The 22,632-nt window shown below is 39.6% G+C and overlaps 1 protein-coding gene across 1 annotated transcript in view; it reads right to left on the reverse strand.

Annotated features, from left to right (window-relative positions):
- Positions 1-8,301: 8,301 nt before the first annotated feature.
- Positions 8,302-22,632, reverse strand: part of BNC1 (basonuclin zinc finger protein 1) — a 19,653-nt gene continuing 5,322 nt past the window's right edge. The window contains exons 2-5 of the mRNA XM_085303470.1: positions 14,657-14,759; positions 14,274-14,509; positions 11,097-13,021; positions 8,302-9,024 (exon numbers count right to left, since the gene is read on the reverse strand). Coding sequence (XP_085159596.1) covers positions 8,349-9,024; positions 11,097-13,021; positions 14,274-14,509; positions 14,657-14,759 — 2,940 coding nt within the window. The 3' untranslated portion in view covers positions 8,302-8,348. The remainder of the gene's footprint in view (positions 9,025-11,096; positions 13,022-14,273; positions 14,510-14,656; positions 14,760-22,632) is intronic.

The following is a 22,632-nucleotide window of genomic DNA, read 5'->3' on the forward strand; positions in this document are numbered from 1 at the left end:
AAAAAAAAAAAAAAAAAAAAGGAAATATCTGAGATCAGAAAGACATTTTCTCCCCTTCTACAAAAGCAACACCATTTCATGAGGTATTGAAGGATGCCAAGTAGGGTGATATTTCTAGTTAAATTATGTCCTGCAGAGATTTCTGGGATAGATTGTGCTCACTTTAGTTCGCAGGATCCTTTGTGGTATTTACATTAGACAATGCAAAAGTTGTTGATGTAATGTCACGATGGTGGTCTTCTACCCTTATCCAACATGTAATTAATGTGATGAAAAACACAGCTTTTCAAAGAAGCTTTGGCATGCTCTTATAGAAGGCTATGCAGACTTCAAGTTTGCTGGACGTATCTGAATGCAAATACGCATGCTTGATTTCCCCTGAGCGCTGTGTGAACAGTTATTATTACTGACCTGGAAATTATTCTACCTTTGTTTGACTGTTGTTTTTGTCTGGGTTACATGCATCCCTGAAACCAGATGTGCAACACCAATCTATTTGCACTGCTTAACATTACCATGTGCATTTATTATTTTGAAGCTGTTCAGTTTGAAGTAGGTTTGTGCTGTACATCTCATGATCTTAGCTTCTTACAGTGACCAGATCCCATAATACAAAATACAGTGTATTGTAAGAGATCTATGTCCACCTAGGCACCCGCAGGAATATTGCTGCTACAAACATCTTGAAACATGAGAAGAGAAAATTTAGATTTTACCCATCTGTAAGTATACCTGAACTGATTTTACACAGGCATCTACCACATGGTAAAAGCACGATCACCTCCAATCATTAGCAACAAATAGCCTGATCTGGCCAGTTCGAATTCCACCCAGAGGAATGCAGCAATATATACACATGCTCAACATTTCCTTAGAGAATACTAGACTCAAAGTGACCAAAAAAAATCACCCACTCCCTGCAATAATAGCCTGACATGTAAAACAAAATAAATACCAGTTTAATAACAATTGATTTCTTTCAATCACAGCGCAGGGTAATAGAAAGGGGATGGGAGTGGACATGAAACATTAGCTTTTGCTCTTTAATTTTGAGAACAATGTAATTTACTTTTTATTGCCTTTTTGCTTTAAACAAAGAGTAGTGATTTGGAAGTGAACGCTTATGAATACTGAAGATTAAAAAACCCCAGGAAATTAAAGACGGGAAAAATAGTCATCCAAAAAACTACCTTGGCAGTCATCTTCCATATGCACACAAAAAGGATTTTATAGCACTGGATTCTCCCACCGCCTGAGTTCTCATAGCTCACACCCAGCCTTTATTAGCTTAGTTGCCCTCACAATTCACTTATGAGGCAGGAAACCAGAAATTCAGACTGAGGCATGAAGTGCCTTTGCAGATTTGGGCTGAATTGCTTAAAATCGAGCAGAAAGTTTGAGTTGTATTGGGAGTTTTCRCGCAGGTGTCCTGACCCCAAGCCACCCCAGCCGCCCGCGGATCGCCCTTCCCCTCGCGGCTGGGGAGGACGCGCGGGCAGAGCACGGAGCAGCTGAGGGCACTGGCAGGAGAGCAGAGCGAGCGCCGCCTGCAGCGCCTGCTCTCGCACCGGGCTGGTTTTCTCTATACAGCTGAATTGCATGCTCAGCGTGAGCAGAAAGCTCCCATTTTTTCACCACGAGGACTGTGGTGAAAAGACGTGGTGAGAGACTGAGGCTGCGTTCTGACTGTCCCCTTGCAATAATTATTCTTGTCGTATCATGACAGAGYGCAGGAAAAAGGAGGGAAAGTGCCTCATTCTCAAATGCAACAGGGAAAAGAGCAGGAGCAGAGAAAGCGCGTTGGAGAAGATGGATTTTTTTTTCCTTTCATCTTCAGCATCCAGATCTGATTTCATCCCTGCTTCACCTCTTGCTGCATCATCACCCGCTCCCGTTCATGCCCCGCGTACAGGTTCTCCTCCACTCAGTTACTGCTGTTTTCTTCAAGCTTCCCTGCCCTTGTGCCGCAAATACTCCTCCAGGAGGAACCCCTCACAAACGCTCCCCTCTCCGAATGCTGCGAACAGCGCTCTTGCCCACATCTCCCCCCWGCAGTTCCGCTGCGCCCCACGCGCTCCTTCGCCCTCCTCACCGACCCCGGGCAAGGCTGGCAGCTCCGCACAGCCGCTTTCTGGAGGAGACAAGTGCTCGTTGCGCAGCTGGTCAGAAATACCGCGCTCCCGCGCGCGTGGCACTACCGGGCAAGCTGGTAGCGTGCAGCGGGCTTTATCCAAGCCGCTGCAGCCTGAGACGCCTGCTTCTGCCTCTCACTCGCACGCGGCCTCTCGGCACTCAGGAATCCAACGTAAGGTTTATATCATCCCACACAGAGGTGCAGATGTCCGCTTCCCAGAGCAGCAGTAACGCGTCTCCCCTCGAGTAACTTATGTTGTTTTCCTAGCGTCTCCTCTGCAGTCGCTCCGTCTGCTCCCGATTCCTTCGCGTCTCTCCGGGCCGTACACTCACACGTTTTGCTCTCTTTGAGAATTTTTGGCTGGAGACTGTTTGAATGTGATAAGATATAACCGTCCAGGTTTTGATCTGGCCTAAATGGCAGAGCTCAGAGTTATTAACATCTGCGCAGGACCTGCCTCATGCTATCTTACTGCAGAGGATCACAAAACACTTTTCACAGGACTGTTGCTACAGTGATCATGTGGAAATATAACTTCAAACTAGTAGAAATTATTAAAACTTTCTTGCTCTTTCAAAAATCCTATGTTTTGACCAGCTTCAGTAAGCTAGCAATTACAAATCAGTACGAGCTGCCAACATGAGCCGACGTAGTCACATGTCAGTAACTCACCGATCCTGACTCCAGCATTATATACTGTTTTACTGAAGTCATTGTAATCACTCCCAACTTATATTACCATAAATGAGAGTTCAATTAGGTTTAACATCAATAGGCAGCCCTATGCGTACGCAGTTGTACTATGTATTGATCTATGTGTGCAAGTTATCTATGCAGAGTGAAAAAAAGATACTGTCATTCCTATAAAACAGCAGATTCAGATGCAATTGAAATATTTTTCCAGAGAAGGGCTTGTGTAATGACTATAATTAAAAACTAGTTATTTTGGAAAAGTCAGATTTAAATCTTTTGTCTAGTCAGTCTTCCTGCAATCTAAGCTGCTCCGTACAGACTTAGCAATAATACATCACTTAAAACTCAATAATCCTGTTTTTTTAAATTAGAAAGAGAATACTAGCCCATTCCAGTTTGTTACTGTGACTGAATGAATTTGTTAGGACTGGCAGTTTCTGAATCTTGTACAAGTACAAAAAGGAGGTAAAAAAAACCCAGAATGTTTCAATTCGTGCTCCATAGCTAMCTTACTGGTAGCAGATACTATGGCTACTAAGAGTTTCCAGACAGGGAATGAGCAAGAAGTGTCTCACACATCTTAAGGAACTTACGGTTTAACTCATGGCCTACCAAGGTCAACAAAGAAGCTTCAAAAGTACTGAATTCATTCCACTCATATCGTCATATGACAGGGAAGGCTTGGGCCCTTCCTAGGACACGGTGCCTCTAGGTCCTCCTTTTCAAACCATACATCAACATGCAATGGCTTACCCACAGAGGTAACTAAACTCCCCAACTCTGACAGTTTCTTCAACTTGCTACTCTCAGTTAACAGTAGTCTTCAATGACTGCCTCGAAAGCTGCCTAAGTTTGTAAACTTCATGATAGCRGCATAGGTGGGAACCAAAAACAACCGTAACAGGAGGACACATTACAGAAGTCACCACAYTGTGTGCGCAGAAACTAAAAAAAAMCAGACAACTAGTGATTAAAGATCTAAAAAGATTGAAGCAAAGGACCAGCTCGTTCTTTAACGGGCATGGCTGGATTGGCCTTAATTTATTGCAAAGAAAAAGTTTAAAAAATTACAGAAGATTGCCAATATATACTACTACTTGGAATTTAAAGTAATAGGAGTTTTGCTAAAGACTTTGAAAGGCACAAGTTTGACAAAGTCTTATTCTGCTGTATGCAAGAGTTAAAAGCAGCTCCTTTGCTTACTAAACATGTTCATCTGCAGAAAAAAATGGCATGTACTTAGGATAGTAATAGCTATAGAAAAACAGTATAAAAGGCTAGAAGTGCTTCTGTGAAAACCTCTAACCTACTGCAGAATTAGGCGCTCTCACCAGAGTGGGACTATCCCTTAGAGACATTACTTCACTATTACTCTTACCCGTTTACAACGCGCATGAGACCTCAAGGGGCTCACTGGGAACTGAGCTGACAMGGTTAGCGCGTAACAGGGCGACGTTTCAACAGTACATTTGCAAGTTAGCAACTTCACTAACGCAAAAAGTGCTGAAAGACGTACAGGGTGGAGTGGTGGTGGGGGCAAAGGAAATCAAAAGCTAGTCTACCATCAGAGCCGTGCTTGCTGAGGTTGCAGAGGAATCTCACTAACCAGCAGACTGTTAAAAGGAAGGCAAGTTTTTCAAAGTTTTCCAAATAATTCAAAACCGAACTGATCACACTGCATGTACTTAAACCAACTTTCAGCCTTACTTTTTTTGTAGATTGACTTGCCCTCTGCTCCCCACAAATGGGAGAACCAGCAATAAATGCTGCTCTGAGCAAAACCTGTAGCTTGGCTTCCCCTACAAAACGCCTTTGATCCAGCCTAGCCTTCCCTCTCTTACTGCATTGCTGCCTCCTTCCCAATTCAGCTTCAAACTCGCATTTCAGTTTTGAAATGAATACTCATTTGCAGGCTGAATGGGATCCTCATGGGCTGTATCGCCAGCTCAAAAGGTGTTTTCAGTTTAGCTGCACTGCTCATACCTACGCTTGCTGATCAGTTCGAAGCTGTCTATGAACCCTTTTCAAGGTGAGTCTGGCACCCTATTTAAATCCCCGGACTAAGCTCTGCTAGTTGAGCTGTTTTTTAGGCTTCCCGTTTCAATGGATGGCATCGGACAGGTATTTTCAGAAACGTTTCTCCACTCCACTGGTTTTGCAGTCTGTAACTTCACTAAAGATTCATCAGAAACAACTGCCTCTGGTTTTGCCGCAGTTCTTTTCATAGCACTTACAAAACCGGAGCTATAAAACTAGATCCCTTACACTCAGTTCCAGATAGATTTTTGCAAATACTCCTTTAAGCACCGTGACGTTCATTCTCCCAGAGCTATATACACTTGCTAACAAGCAGTATTCAAAATACCTGTATTCTGGGAAACCAGGTGCTCAGATGGACAGACTGGCTACCCACCGAGTGCATCTGTGCCTTCTCCTTTGGGGTCACAGAAAGGTGGCAGGATCTAGTTTTTGCAGCTGTTGTTTTCTAAGGAAAAAAGATACAAACAAACAAAGATGGAGCAACATACATGAGTAGCAAGGGTGGGCGTGATCAGACCTAGTTCAAATCTCATGTAAGGATTTGATTCTCCTACTGTACATACTCACAGCATCACAGATATAAACATCTCTGGACTGAGCCTCAGCCAGTGGAAGCCTGTTCAGCTTTCTTAACTTCTAACGAAAAGCCTAAAAAATGGTACTATTATTCTGAAGTGAGGTTACTTCCTTCAACATCTGTAGTGAATATGTGATACAGGCTATTATAAGCACCACACATTTAAAACTAACAGGAGATGTTAAGGCTTGGTCCAGCCATGTTGTGGTCATTAGGAGCAGGGAGCTAGGCAAATGCTTCACGAGCTACACATGCTGTTCCAGGGGTACTGAGGGCTTAGCTCGTTCCTCATAAATCTCTCATCTTGCTCAGATTTTTCAGAAATAAACAAATCTTTCTAAAATATGAAGTATAAATAGGATCCCAAATGCCTAACTTTTAAAGAAATTCCCAATAACCAGCTGTTTATCTCTGTTTACACTGATGATATTTATATTAATGCCTTCCATTGCCTACTGCATAAAGAAGAATCAATAAAATATCTGGTAGCATTTATTACATTATTTCTAAAGKCTCATTAAAATATATGCTTCCTTACTGTGGAATCACTTAGTACCWTTGTCACAACACAGTGCCCTCTAAAGAGGGAATGTATTTGCATTCCAGAAGAACTTGAAACTGAAGAATAACTTTTTTTTTTTTTCAGTCACAAAAGCCTATTTTTTAAAATCAACTAGAGACATTATTAATTGTTTTTATTAACACATACAAAATTCTTAGGGTATACAAATTGTGTTGTCTTTTTGGACACAGTGAAAACTAAATTAATGGGTATTACAGCATTAGTTTACAGTACACTGTTTCAAAGAACACCATTTATAATTAAACAAATAGTTTATATATATATATATATATGTGTGTGTGTGTGTGTATATATATATATATATATAAAGCTTGAAATAGCTGGATAACAAATCATTGATTTACACTATCAAAAGGCAGGGAGTAATTGTATCTCCTATGATTGTGCTCTTAGCTTTCAAATCAAAATCTCCACTAATACAAGTTCCCACTTAAAAAATCAACAACAACGCCCACAAAACCCAAACCCAAATCCCCAAAGCAATGGCACAGCTTTCCCCAAGCTAATAACTTTTCCTGACAGCTTCAAGCACAAGTGGATTAKTTTAAATATCATGTAAACCTACTGTAAATTAAAAAAATAAGATTAATTTACACAATGCATGGAAACAATTTCTACTGAGCACCAACATTTACAACTGTGTCATGTTTTTTCCTTGCACAACCCATACTCGCACACAAACCAGTTTTCAAAAGAATTAGTGAAATATTCAGTCCACTTTTGTTTCCTTTATACAATATGAAATGGTTACAATACCATAGTATATTTTAGAATAAGTTAAACATCAAGACATATGCCAATAGCATTGTACTATTCTTCCTACATACACACTAAATCCAGAAAGCCAGTCTATTCTTACTCAGTCACAAAAAAATGAATAAAGACTAAGATCCAGTTATACTGGAAAGCTAGACTAGTTTAGAAACCACAAATACTGTAAGCGCTTTGGTATAGTATGTACAGATTGTGCCATCGATGTCATGCTTCCATACTACAACTCATAACTGGTTTCAACTGGTGAATTAAGAAAACAGCTACTGTAAAACTTGCTTTAGCATTTCTTTTTCCATTTGGAAATGATTTAGTCAAAGAAGATGCACCACAAGTACACACATAGCATTTGTATGACGTGACTACAAATTAAATATTAAAGTGTTTTTTAAATACAATGCAAGACCAGTCTTTTAAGTGCATAGAACATAATGCAGAATACTGTTAATTACAGGGACAAGTACAAGAATATTAAACATTTTAACAGATACTGAACAATGCTCTTATAAAAAAAAAAAAAAGGTGTGAATCATAATAAACATACTGTTAAAGATCAACATGTTCCCCCCCCACTAGTAAGAGAAACAATAACCACTGAATTATGAAAGATACCTACTGCATCCATTTTATCTGTACCTCTCAAATGCTTTAGCTATTTGGGAATTTTTGGCTTTTTTCTATTAAAAAAAACCCTTTTTCCTGAAAGTGGAACTCAAAGTGCATTTTAGTTAAGGGTTCATTTCCCTCTCCCCCTCCCCCCCCCATTTCATGGATGCAGTTGCTGTGGTTCAGAAATCTTAGCTAAATCTCTTCTTCCTCTCTATCACTACAATCTATCAGAATACCTCGGATTTAAATCAAGCAACTATCTCAGAGAAAGAGACCCCTCCTTTTGCAAAACAAATGGTTCTCAATTCTAATAAAGGCAAAATACTGCAATATTTACTCATGAGAAATGCCAACTTAAAGAATAAAGACTGCAGGATTTTCAGAAAATTTGGACTATCTGCAAAATCTTCTCAAATTTGTGTTTTATCTTTAGGCTTTCAGGACACAGAAAGTGGCAAATATCACATTCACTTAATACTGCAAGTCACTTTTGTGCTGTGGCCTCAGGAATGAAATGGTAGCCCCAAGACTGTCAACCCAACCAGAGGTAACACACTCCAACCTTTACTCACTCCTTACCCAACTCTACTTATTTAACATGTAAACACAAGGGATGATGGTTCTCATTCAAATTTCCTGCTGTTGGCAAGTAACACTTTGCAGGTATCAGAAATACTTCAGTTAATGACGCCATATTTTCTGCATTTCACAACTGTTTTCTTATCCTTACAGAAGCTTTGGCTATTTAAAGTCAAACCAAATAATTGCACAAAAACTATGGCACCAAGCTTTGCTAAGTGAAACTTCCAGGAAGCACACACGAGAAAAAAGACTTTGACCATGGCTGGTAAGTCAAGTGAATCTAAACAAAACTAATTTTAAGACATTTCTTAATTGAAATGATTGATAGTTAGCAGAAATAAATTCAGATCAGCATGATCTCACTGTAAGCTAGTTGGTGACCCAGCCAGACTTTTATGCAGGTTAGGGTTTTGACTGTGCCTGTTCCGACTGCGAACAGATGAAAACATTGTGTTGCAACCTGGGACTTTACATTTGTGGAGCTGGCGGAGATGCACAGTTTTGTAATGAGCCCTGAAAGTTCCTTTATTACTGTAAGTTTTTTGGCATATGTGACAAGTTATTGGCAAACTGGAAGGCAAATTTGTAAAGTTTTGATTAGCTTTCTCAATTAAAGTACAGTCTTGGTAGAGTTCGTCATTGGGCATTAGGCTGGGTCCTTCACAGCTTTCATCACTATCTTCCAAGGGCATGGTGCACACTTCACTTCCTCCATCAGAGTCCCAGGAAGAATGAGCACTGCTCTCAGACTTAATGCTGGAAGTAGTGCTTAGATCCAGAACAGCTCCATCATTCAATGGATCGTAACCATAACKCTCAGAACAGGGTTCTTTGCTCACTGGAAAAACCAAGCTGCCTGCTCTGCTTGTTCCTTTGAAGATTACAGAAGTATGTCCAACATGTTGTTTTAAAGAGACATCTTGACAAAACTCCTTAGCCATGTCTTTCAAGAGGTATGTTGCATTGAAATGGTTGTTGAATTCCAGTGTATCTTTAGTCAGAAGCTTATGATGAAGATTTAGGTTTGAACTATGTCTAGAAGAACAAAGACAAGCTTAGCAAGAAAATGTTTTGCCTCACTGAAAAGTTGTTTCATAATGATCATTAACAAGAAAAAAATCAATATTTAGTAGCATGCATGAACTGTGTATTTCTAATTTAACCAACTGCCAGAGTGGGAGTGCACATAGATGATTTATACATGCGACTGGGTATCTGAATTTGCTTTTGCTGGCAAATATTAGAAACAACTACACAGAAATCAATGTCTCATTCTCCTGCATTTTGGATAGCTGTCTGTTCCACTAGACCTAGTGCTGGACCTAAGAGCTGGGGAATGGACTAAAAATACTCTGTATGCTGAAGTGAGATCCAAGAATGGACTGGAGATGGCAGAAAATGAGAACCTTCTCCAATGGACAAAGCAGGAAAGGACTGTCACCTAAGCCTGCAAAAAAATACTGATGACTTCTTAAGTACTCTAACTATGTACCAGGATGTAGCTGTGCACATCGGTATGTAGCTTTTTCTTGAAAGGAATTTTCTTGAAGAAGGAATGTTGCATTTTACAGAACTTGCAGTTTTCCAGTGGACATCCCTGGGTTAAATTTAAACCTTCCAAAAGATAGGGAATCACTGCTATTCATTCAATACTATCAATCAGCTCACTGTGAACTTCCAGACTCTGGCTAGAAGATTCAGTTCATTGCAAGACAGGGAAAACATTCTTTTCCCCCCTTACCATCACCTAACTGTTTCATCCAAACTATGGACTATTCAAAATGGCACAGAAATATTTTGCACCTGTAGTTGCAGCACTCAGACTCTAGAAGCTTCTGCAAAGTTGTTCTAAATACCTACTGTTCTGCTCAGACCTTTGGAGGAATGTTCTTGTGCAATGGCTTTTATGCTCCTCTTTTACTTGAAAAAAAAATCACCTCCCAAAAGCACTTATGTTAGAACTTAACTAAATATATTGGTGGGAAGGAATCTGTGGCATGTGAAGGCAAATCTCAGCGCTGGCCTTCTCTTCCGTGGCTCAGATCACAATTACAGGGGAGAGGAATTCACATCTGGGAAGACGCAGGCCGCAGCTCAGGGTATGAAGCCCCGCCAGCCGCAGATGAATCTGCGCATCTCAGATGCGGCGGCCAGTCCTCACAGACCGGCTTATCCCCSCTCTGGACTGCATCAGCTGGCTCCAGTACTCCTAGCAGATTACAGACAATCTAAACCTTGTGTCACTCTGAACTACTATCCAGGCCTGCGTTGTGCAGCCAGGCTCTGCTGTAACCCTGTTACAGGAGTTTTAGCAAACTTACAAGACCTTTACACACTTCAACAGGTCTGCTTATCAATTAATATACTTATCAATTAATATACATAACTGGTGTCTCAAAGCCACAGTTCTTATTTCTCAACCTGCCTGCATAATAGGCTGAAATCAATTGATTTACAGCAACACAAGACTGGATTAACAATAAAATGAGTCAAGCTTATGATGCAATTTAGGAATTAGTATGCACTCTCATTATTAAAGCACTACCAAGGTGAAYATACAACAGATAGCATTAGGTCAACTAGCACTGTGCAATGTTAATTTCGTACTGACACAGGGTAATCTTACTTTTCTTACAGGCTTTTGCTCATCAGTCCGTTCAAAATCCTTGAGTAAAGCAAGGACAAAGATGAGTAAAGATTTCCTGAACTGATCTAATTGCTTTTTCATTAAAGAAAACTGCATACATTAAAATACACATGGAAGTACATATTAAACATATAAGTCCCCACATGCATCTGCTGGAAAATTGCTGAATTCATACCCTTGTGGCTTCCCCTTTATGTTCTAAAGTATTCTTTCAACTATTGCAGTCTTTATCAGTTATGAAATTTTCATGGCTTTATTTAATACCTTGTAGTCTAGTGGAAAGGAAATGTTTCTTTCAATGGATTTTCATTTCACGAATGTTCTGATAAGTTATCGTACCTGTTATACGAGGATACACAGAAAATCTTTCAGGCTCCATTCCTCAAACACTCACTTTAATTTCAAATTAGGCTCCATTGTGATGGTAAAATAAATACAATTTTGTTTATAATTTTCTTACCTGTCTCGACTTCTACGAGAAGGGAAAGCAGCATTACAGCCCTCAACCGTGCAAATATGCATTTCTTTCAGATGTACATTTTTAAAATGCATTTTTACACTGTAAGGGTTTTTAAAAGTCTTCTTACAGATGTCACAATGAAAGCGGCTTTCTTCCTTCTGAATCCCTAGTGCATGTTGACTGACATGATCCATATCTTTAGAGTCTTCAAAACAAGGAATGGCAGCACCCCTGTTTGACAAAGTGCTGAAAAAGCCCCCGGTCAGCAAGTGGTGTTGCAATTCAGGGCAGTCGGTTTTAGGCATCCTGCGCTTTGACTGCTCTTTAATATACAGAGGGGGTTCAGTCATTGGTTTTACAACATCATTGTGGTGGTGTTTTGGATCTTCATATATAATTTCATGGGAAACTATTTGTAATGGTTGGTTTTCTTCTGGTTTAACCTCTTTCTCACAGTGATGCAATTCATTCTCAGAGACATCCTTGATGTATTTGTTATCTGGCGCAAAGACAGATTCAAAATACTTTGGGCCCTCTACCCCAGATAGAGATTTCCATGAATTACCTGAATGGGGGTGCTTTTCCACCCTGTCGGTCACCCGCTTCTCTATCTTATGCTCACAGGTCTCAAGCTCTCCATCGCTTACCACTTGCAGACGTGTATCATCTTCGGAGCTGGCGACATCACTATTTTCATTAGGTGTCTCAACAGCTTCTTTCTCTATTTTAATAGGCATACTGGATTTACGAGATTTCTTCTTGGGTAGCATGTCAAACGGCAATTCATTYGAAACAAGCTGCTCTGGTATTGAGGAAGAAACAAGAGGCAGAGAAGGAAGAGTACCTGGAGTATTAGCAAGCTCAGCTGGTGTGACTGGACTGCGGTAAAAAGGAAGAACAGGCTGTACTGTCTTTAAGTTTGGAAAGAGAACACCATTCTGTCCAATACTGGGGAAACTGGCTTGACCCTTTGAATCTGTACAAGCGCTGGCATAGCTGGTAATAGTTCTGCTATCTGGAGTTAAAATTGTAAATTCTGTCCTTTTACTATCTCCCGGTCCAGCAATGGTCAAACCATTTCTTAGATCTTTATCCCTGTTATTTCTGTTCATTGGCATATGGAGTCTGGGGTTAGGATTTGCACTGTGACGATTTCGACTACGCAGAGAACTAAATACCATATTGCAGCCCTCAATTGTGCATTTGTGCTTTATCTTCAGATGAACAGCATTATAATGTATTTTCAAAGTACCTTTGTCATAAAATGTCTTTTCACATGCTGTGCAGAAAACACGCCCTTTCCTTGGCCCAGYGCCATTTTTTTCAACACATTTCATTTTGTTTTCTGGAGATAATGCTGTCATTTCAAGCTTTGCTGCTGTATTATGTGAACTGGAATCACTTAAAAGGGCATCATCTTCTGTTTTAGTGGTGACATCTGGACCATTTATGCTTCTCTCATCTTCAACTTGAAATGGTGCAGAACTAGAAGTTAAGAAGCTGCTTTCAGAAAATGGTATCTGAACATCTTGTTTAGTTTCACTGCTATGGTCTTGACCTTGCTCAATCAAATGTCTTTCTGGTGGTGAACCTATCAAAGGTGGAGGCACTGGACTGAAGAACTGAAACGGCAGCATGAAAGCCATATTATTTACAATATTCTCAAAGGGATGTATGTTGGTGGGACTCATTTTGTCCAAGGAAGCAGAAAGATTAGGACTATGTTGATTGCAGCTTTCTATGAATGCCCTAATATCCAAACTAGTTGTTGGTGGTATTATAATTGATTGTCCTTCTTTCTCCTGAATTGCCATTAACTCTACAATGGACTTAGTTTCTCCAAAACGAAGAAATTGCTGCAAAGTAGCCAGTTCTTCTTCATTGGTCATTATGCTCCAGTGATCCAGCACCTTTCCTGAAGCATCCTAAAGCAAAAATATTTAAATGAGAGAGACATTAGTGAAGGCAAACAAACAAAAGCCACTCCCCTCCAAACCCACTTTTTCCCCAGAGACTAGGAATTCTTCTCTAGGTAAATTATAAATTTTTTCTATTTAATGATAGATTAATGGCCATTCTGTGATATATTCTTCCAAATTTTACTGTATTGGTAAAACTATCACTAATACTTTCCAACAAACTATTTTTTCCACAGAAATTAAGACACGTGTCATTTGAACAACAGTTACTATCATGTAAGTACAGGCAGCAGAGATGGAGCAATCAGACCAAGATTTAGCTCCTCATTTAAGTCAAGTATTCTTTCATTGCAAGTTTAATAATCTTCCAAGCAACTAAGATCAGAGAACAAATGAACCTGTATTGATCTATTGCCAGTGTTCATAGAGCACAGCTGTAATTACACTAGAGTGTTGGAGTTCTTTCAAACTCTAGCTATGCCTAACTTTTCCCAATAACTACAATAAATATTTTATCACAGAACATGTATTTGATGGCCTACTGAGATTTTTCACAGTGCATGTAAGAGTTTCTAAGATGATGAAGAACGTAACATTATAAATTTTTCATGTAGTAGAGGTTCAAGGTAATTGATTCCATATTTTTAATCCTAACACTAAAAAGCAAGATTATCAAGACCATTAAATATTGATTTGTGTCATAATGTAAGATCATAATGTTACTTTACATAAAAGGTAACTTCCACTGTAGCAAGAATTAGCATCAGTGTAAGCACATGGGGCCAAATTCATCCTTGATGCAGCTCCAGAAAGGTCAGTAGCACTGCACCAGAGATATATTGTCCCCGGTGTTTAAGATGATGGCAAGTTTCTTTGTCAATGTATTACTCTGTTGTATAAAGGAAAGCTCACTGTTTAAATAATACTTTGAGCAAATTCTGATGCCTTTACTCAGATATAGTCCCAGTAACTTTTTCTTTTCATCTTGGTTTACCTATGCTCTTAGATTTGAGCAAAGTAGTAAGATCTCAGTGAGGGTTGAATGAAAAGACAGCAATGATCAAAAATTCACCCTTTCTTTTCTGGTGCTATACCTGTACAAGTCTATCACCAACTTACAGTTGTAACACCACTGTTAACACTTCTTTCAGAATTCCCTGTTCAATTCCATTGTGATATGATACGATTAAACTAGAAAACATTCCAAGATACTACAGAACTACCATTTTTATATTAAAAAAATCCCTTAATTCAATACCTGTAGCACRTATCCACGTATATAATCCTGTAGTGTCCAATCCAGAGCATGGAGAATCTGTATCACCTCTTCCTGCTTCAGGACACTGAAGAGCCGATCCAGCAGGATCTTAAGGCGCACAGGAATGGCTTGGGTTCCATACAGCATGAGGCTACTGATATCGAAGACAACATTGGATTGAACTATTTCTACCTGGCTCGTTGGGTAGAGGTTGGGAATCCTTAATTTGCTCAGGGCTGAAAATAAAATTACAAAGCAAAACTAAGCACGAGTAACGAGAGTTTTATAAAACAATGTAAAGTATACTGTTGGGGGGGGGGGGAAGGTGCTACAGTGAGAAAGATCCTTAAAGGTCTTAAATAGACTGTAAGAATAATTATTACCATGTGCTACCCATCCATGCCGGCATTGGTCACATTGTCGCTGATTTATTTTCCCAGGTCTGAAACACTGACAACTACAGCTCACTAGAGTGCATCGGATAGCCTGAAAATCAATAAAAAAGATGATAGGCAATGTGTAAGCACCATTTAGAGTGTGCAGATTATATGTATACAATATAAATATGAAATGCACATGAAGATGATCAAGATAAAGCAACACGTAGTGATCACTGTGCAATGGAAGTAATCTGGCCAAAACCTGAGCTATACAAGCCAGCAGGACCACCTCTGCTCTAAACACAACCTAGTCACCAGCTGGAGTCCCACAATACTGTGGAAGCAAAATATTTAATGWCATGCTTAGCAACACTTCCGTGGATATATTTAGGTGGAAGCACCTTTATACCAGTAACAAACTGTTCTTGCGCATTCACCTAAGCTATGATCCTCATGTAAGCATCATTTTTTTCCAGGAAGGGGTACGAACAYGTACAGAGAGAAGTCCCATTGTCCGAAGTTTTGCTGGAACTATTTACTGCAATATAGGGCGTTCCGATGAGCAATGTATTAGCTCCACACTGATTAAAGTCATCCCTTACACACAGCAGTATCYGCACAGAACGCAAGTGCCTATTAAAGGTACAGAATTTCATCAACTCTTCACACTAAAAATTAAAGTTCATCAAAAAGTACTCCAATTCTTCAGAGACTACAGTAGTCACATTTTGTAAGGGAAATGCCTGGAAGATTATAGGCAGAACAGAACACGAGCCAGACTAGCAACCAGTTGCACAGTTCAATTTGTGCATCACTTTACTTTCACCAAGGTCATCTATAATGCAAATCAAATTAGTATTCAGATACTCCTAATCAAGAGAGTAATACAAACTTGCTTCCTGGAATACAAGCTTTCCTCTGTATGTGCCCATCTGCTGCAGAAGGCAGACAGACAACTTTGAGGTCCTAGTTAAAGCTCCGGAGGGATTTCTATAAAGCAAAGTGTTTGTATGATTCTGTACCACTTATATCTGATACTGAGAATAGTTTTTACATAAACAGAGTATTTATTAAGGATAGGGAAAGTGAAGAAACTGCACTGGAATACAAGTAGAATTAGATTATGTGATTATAACATAAGCCTGCATTTTYCTGTTTTTAAAAGAAAATGGTTTATATATTAAAGTACACAGAAGCAAGTATGAATGCAAAGCTGGAAGCAGAGAACTACTGGTGTGATGSGCTCCCAAAATCAAGAATTCAGAACTACAACCTGAGAAAACCAGCAAAGCAAACAGTTTAAAAAACTGCTTTAGCTCTTGTTAGGAATAGACTGATTTTTATTTTCATTCTAAATCAGAAAACAAATTGACCTTTTATAAAACTAGGAAAACAATTTTATACACAAAGAGTTGAAATATATAGATACAGATACATCACCCTGTTCTCCATCTCAAACTCCAAACCCAGCTATATAATGGCACTGGACTGAGTTTCTGTTTTAGCCCCTGTCAGAATGACATTCTAGGGAGCTATAAGCTGCCCAGTATGTACAGCTGAAAATTGCAAAGATTTAAGATATTTTTTGGGCCCCTCTAAGCRTACCTTTGAACGGGCAAGTGAAACAGTTAGCCTTCAGTGTGCAAAAATTCAAATAAAACTGGACTTGAACTTAAACACACCTCCTTCTTCAATTTTTCATGAGTCCTACACTTGAGCAAACACCTAAAGACAAGTGTCAGCCATTTGCATGGAGCTTTTTGTTTCACACTTGACATCTCTTTTCTTGAAACCTGATCCTGCAGAACCCAAAAATTTCAGTTATTCAAGTTAGGAATGTTCAAAATCTTTGCAGTGGAGCACAGGATGGTTCAAAGAGGACGGTCTCCATCAGCCAGTTACACGCACTGCTGTCCACTCCTCCTAGGAGCTTTGGCAAAGCAGGCACTTCCGCTACTTCCTAWTTCCTAGAGGAATGCAAGGCAAGAGTTGAAGAGAAGAGTAACATCTTTTCAATGCTGCTGCCCTCACACTGGTACTTTTGGAAGGCAAACAAAGGATCAAGCCTTTGGGCAATCAGGCTAACAAGGTGGAGATGTGAAATGTTCAAAATGTATAGGAGGTGAGATAAAGGTCGTTTTACTGCTTTTTGCCAAGGACACTTCTKTAGGCTTGAAGAACTAGACTGACTTAGGGTAGAAGAGTATACTATATGTACACATCTATTATAACCAAGCATGTACGGGGGACTTTCATGTCTAGTGCTTTGCATGGCTGGATTTGGAATTTTAAAGTCTCAGCTGCTGGCTTATCAAGGAGTTAGTTTACGTGCACATCTCCAAACTGCACCGACTAGATGCAGAGATCCAGCTTTATTTGAAGGACTAGAGCAAGTGACGACAAGGCTATTGAAATCACTGAATCACTTTGCCTTTAAGTCTTTCAAAGGAGCCATTGCAAAACGCTGAATTCTTGAGAAAAGCTTTGTGCTCCCCATAAAGTCATAACACACATTGGAACACTATGCAACGTGAATTGCTTCACTTTAATGAAGGATATACTTTCCCTTGCATGCTAAAATCTGTTAATATAACAGTAAAAAGCCATACATTTATTATGGAAAGATTAAAAAAAGTGTATGTGGCTGATGATTCATTTATATCACAGGATATCAAACTATAATGCAGTTCAATTCTTTTAGCTCTGTATAACATGTTATTCTGTGACTTGCACAGACTGAACTTCTTCCATATGCTATTCTGTTAGGTCCTGTAAGCTACAGCTGCACTYCATGAACACATCCCTTGCGATCTCTCTGCAGACAACACTACAAAAGACTACTTTCTTTTTCTGCAAGAAGTAACAGAAATGCATACAATAAAAAAAGCTGTCATTATGACAAGTTAATTGAGATTTCAGAAATTTTTCATTCCTTCTCCTCTGGACATCTTCCATAAACCACTGGCTTTTAAAACTTTTTTTTTTTTTTGGGTTCTTATTGTATGTAGCTAGACAAGAAAGATACGCTGCACTTAATTTTGCATTTCATAGCTTTGTGCATACCTCTTCTGTATGATATATSTATTTATTTTGTCTTCCTGTATGCTTGGAATGTATGTATGCTACATGTAAAAAAATACAAAAAGCAGAAGGAGTGCATTTTGTTTGACATGTATGAAAGTGGCGATTAGAAACGGAGTATAGTTCCACTTCTATTCTAAATATGGAATTAAAAAAACCCAAATCAACACATCATTGCTTGTGGAAACCAGTCTTAGATGTGGTTAGCTTGTATACAGCTGACGTATCAAAGGCATACCCTCAAATCAGGTATCCATCAATGACTTTTGAAAAAAACTAATTGTAAGAATCCCTGAGAAGAAACAAATGYGATTTTCAAGTTGGTAGGACTTCCCTTCGTTTGTGATTATCAGATTTTATGTTCCCTAAAATGTTCCAGCAACACTTGCATTACTATAGTAACAGAACATATATAAATGGCAAACTGACTTAAAATAATTGGCAAGTCACAATTTAAAGTCTTCATTCATTGTTCAATCTAAAAAGGAACCTGTGAAAGATACATTTTCTCTCCCAAATTAACATACATCAGAGTTTAATGACCAGAAATCTAGTAAAAAATCATGACAATAATAAGCTTATCAATTGCATATTAAATCTGCTATCCTYACATGCCTTTTCCAGGGCACTGTAACTATACCAAGTTTTCTAATGTTTTTACTCCCCCCCAAAGTAGCAAGTACACATGATTTCATTGTGCAGAACAAAGGTATAACTTTCTATATGTCATGTATGTAAAACTTCAAAAAACCTAATTAAATAGYTGGAAATGAGAATGGAAATTAGAGTGGAAAAATTTTTAAGTGCAATCCTTTCACTCAGGTCTAATATTTTGTTTCATTTTCCAGAAACATTAAGCAGATGTTAAAAAAATMCTATGCTATCATCAAGGGTCTTGTTATTGCTTCCCAGTCACTCTCTCCCCCACAGATGGGTCCTTCCAAATCCATTATCAGGAACATTTTCTTCTTCTTTTTTAAATAGAATTGAAAATTCTGATCAAAATTTGCTGTGGTTTTACCAGCGTGACTGTGAGTACCTGAACCTCGGATTTTTAATAAAGAGGATGCTTCATTACAAGGAGGATAGAGATTAACCATTAAACTGACCACTGAAAAACCTCCATCACTAATCTCTGAAAAAGAAATCTTAACATCTGTTGCCTAAAACTCATGACTGCTGAATTGTTTTTTGCACCAGAGATTGATGTGGTTTTGATTACACTTCAGAAGTCACTGAACATTTCTTTTCAATGAACTCTCAACTTTCACGGCTAAAGAAAGTGCCAACTAAYGGGACAAGTTCATTCAGATTCTCGGTGCATAATTAGGCTTCGTTTCATAACCTAAGTTTGAGACCGTCTATCCATTTCCGAAGCCTTGAGGGACCTACGCTCACCTTGCAACAGACCAAGAGGTTTAAAACATTACAGCAGCAGAGGTRTGCATACAGTCTACGGACAACAGGAGTGTTTGTGATTACGTCAAGATGTGGAGGAGTAACTGTATCAAATCTCAAAGTTAAGTGGAATCTAGTTTGACAGCACTTCAGCTCGGGAAACAGAATTTAAAAAGTAAATAAACACTGAAGATCCCATCAGGACTGAGAAAGAGATCTCTGCTCAGACCAGAAAGCAAGTCTGCTTTTCTGCACGCTGCAAGCGCCCCAAGTGCAGACACAAGGGAAAGGGAAGAGCAGGTTACCCTGGTACCATTCAGCATCCGTAACGCACAGGTTGGCACCTGGACTTGTCTCCCTCATCTAGGAAAGAGCCTTTTTTAAAGCCTACTGTCATCRCATGAAGAGCCTCAGAGCCTTACTATTTTGCTATGCAGCTTACTAACAAAACAGTGTTATCGATGAAGCATTACAGCTCTCTTGCAGCCAGGAATGAGAAATTTGTATCAGTTTAAAATACAAGTTTGGAAGGAGTGGAAAGAGGAGTTACATGAACAAAAATACCTAAGAAAAGCTTTCATTACATGAGATGTAGTAGGCACTGCTTTTCATGTTCTCTGTTGAGGGTTTCCAGCCACTAGCCGTAGGTGCATCTCACCTTCATTCCCCACCAAAATTAATCCCACCAGATACACATGATCCTCCAAGATATGAGCACAGGGGTACATATTCTACAGGAAAGAACTAGGACTTGTCTGACTTCTGCAGAAGAGACTTTCAGTGGCTCCACTGTTAAGAACCTCATGGAGGAAGAAGCAAGATTCAACTGTGGAAAGAACAGATCATTCTGCAAAGCTTGCTTTTGYCCACCAATCAGCTAAAACATGAAAGCTTTTTTTTGTTGTTTTAAAATTTCCTACAGTACAGGAAATAATTTTTAATCAAATATTTTAAAAAGTCCTTAGAAATTAACCTCTTATTTAGTTTCTAGAAAAAAACTAAACATAAGAGATATGTCTGGTTATTAGGAAATATTTTCTTGCACACACCTTGTAAAAGATTTGCAGCGTTAWGGAAAAGATATATTCACCAATAAATAGGGCTGTCTCACTGTTATTTTGYTATGATTTAAAACAAGTTCTCAATCCACATTTTGAACATCTTGCTTTCACTGTATTAGAACCTAGCTATGCCTATCTGTATCATACCAGTAATAATAATTCCTTCCACACAGCTCATATGCATTCCTAGAGCTCTGCCCTCTCCACTCTGCAGTACATGCTTAGCCCTTGCGATCAGTCCCCCTAAGCGCTTGCTTCAACTTTTGCTATTTCACTGAGCTCCCTGCAGTTTATTAGAACTATAACACATTTCACTGTATTCCAGCTATAACCACAAAAGATGAGGGACTACTAATGCAACATATCATATAAGCTCACGAAGTCAGAGTCAGCTTGTACTTGTTGAAGACTTAGCCCCATAGTTAAGCCTGATAATATCTGTTAGAGTTTAGATTAAGCATCTCACGTCTCTACTGTTCCTTGGATGTTTTAGGTCACCTGTTTCGGTGTTCTGAGTTCAGGTCACCTACAAACCCTTCTGCCTTTAATGTGACATTAGGAGGGTCCCTGCAGCATCTCCARGGAAGGTCTCTGGGCCATTTTCTGCTTCTTCAAGACCACTGCAAAGAGCAAATGGGATGGCTGGTGGATGGGCAGCAAACAGGAACCTGTAACTGCAAGTAAGTGGATCTGGGAGGGGGGCACACAAGGAAAGGGGCAAAGGGTGATGCTCATCAAGTGCACTTAAACACACTTGGTATTCCTGCAGAAACAAACTCAGCCAGACTGCCAGGAAGCCACCCACAACACCCCGAGTCAAGCACGTGTGCAGGCACGGGCTAGCAGCCTGGCGTCGAGGCCGGTTTGGAGTCACCCTGTACAAAGCAGGCTGGGCCTGAGATGCAGTCTGCACCCGTCCACCAACTGTGGTGTCAATTCTCCATCACGTGCTGATGGTTCTCAGCAGGGGTTCAGATCAGAGCMGTACAGGTACCTTATATGTTGATAAACAGACATACCACTGATAYTATAAACCCACTGCCTTAAATCCTTGAAATAAAAGATTTTCCATTTATAGTATATTTATGCAAGTAGGTTTGGCTGTTGCAAGTTCTGTTGTTTTTATACCAAAGCTTAAAAATACTTAAGACTAAAAGAAATAAATCCATAAATTATTACTAATGAAGGAGAGGTCCTTATAGGATTTCTAATTATAACAGACTGAATGATGCACACACTATTTCTGCAGTCTAATCTCACARAAATATTCCTTATAAAGTAACAGCTGCCATTAACATAGATATTTAATTAATAAATAGCAACAAACATTTATCATGAGAAGCAAACAAACTTTGTATTTGGTTGTAACTAGAAAACACAGTTTGATATTTTGCATATCTGTAGCTTTCAGTTACATTGAGAAAAATTCTATATGGATGCTACAGAGTCAACAGCACTGACCAACCAGCTCCAAGCCTCTCCATTAACAAGCATGTTTATATACTAGTTTTAGATGATTCACCTGGCAAACTGCTTATTAGTAAAATAAACTAGCAAAATTCTTGTCTCCTGTGTAAGAGACTAACCATGACAGAGATGGGACAGGTGGAGATGGGCCACAACTTGCCTCTCTGACTTAACTACACACGAAGTTACACTCATAATTGAGTTCCTAAATCCATGAGCATGTTCCTCTGCTGGTTTTCATAAGTGCTGAACCTGCACCAAGCTCAGGGGTACAAGAACCTTTGAAAAATCCAGACAAAAACTTTTGTTTCAGAGGCCAAACATGAATTTAGAGTTGAACTTAATGTCTGTTGTGATGAAATTTTGGCTAGTGCTGATACCACTAAACTCCCACTTAAATGTTCTCTATGGGGAGGTTATGACTTCCAGGAGTAAAAGAATACGAAGGCCACAAGTTTGAATACATTTTCTAGATAAGACCACAGAACATATTCCATTAATTACCTGGATCCTTTGTATATATATCCAAATAAATATCATATTGTTTATTTGGTATCAGACACCAAAACCTGACCTCCTTTTAAACAGTCACAGTTACCTTCTCCGTTGTGGGGCTGAACACAGCAAGTTTTGGTCTGGAATTTGAGCAAGTCTCTCTTGGGGGTAGCAGCCAAGCACCCTGAGCTGAGAATAACTGTCCTTGTAGTACCTGGCTAAAACATGGCCAAGCATGCCCCAAAAGTGAGCGGAGAGGGGTGAGTGAAGAAGCCCAGTAAGATGGGCTTGACCTGAGCTAATAYTTTCATACGGCGGCAGCACCCAGTCAAACCAGCCCCGTCTGTGGGCTCTGCAGGCAGTTAGAGCCGGCTGCTCCATCAGGGCCAACAGTCCGCACGTCGTCACTTGGTTAAGCAGCTTTACSAACGGCGAACCGTCCTGCAGGCGAGCAGCCGGGCGAGGAGCCCGGCCCGC

This window comes from Rhea americana, unplaced genomic scaffold, assembly GCF_003343005.1.
Source record: "Rhea americana isolate MKP2758 unplaced genomic scaffold, rheAme1 scaffold_2, whole genome shotgun sequence".
Classification (NCBI taxonomy): domain Eukaryota; kingdom Metazoa; phylum Chordata; class Aves; order Rheiformes; family Rheidae; genus Rhea; species Rhea americana.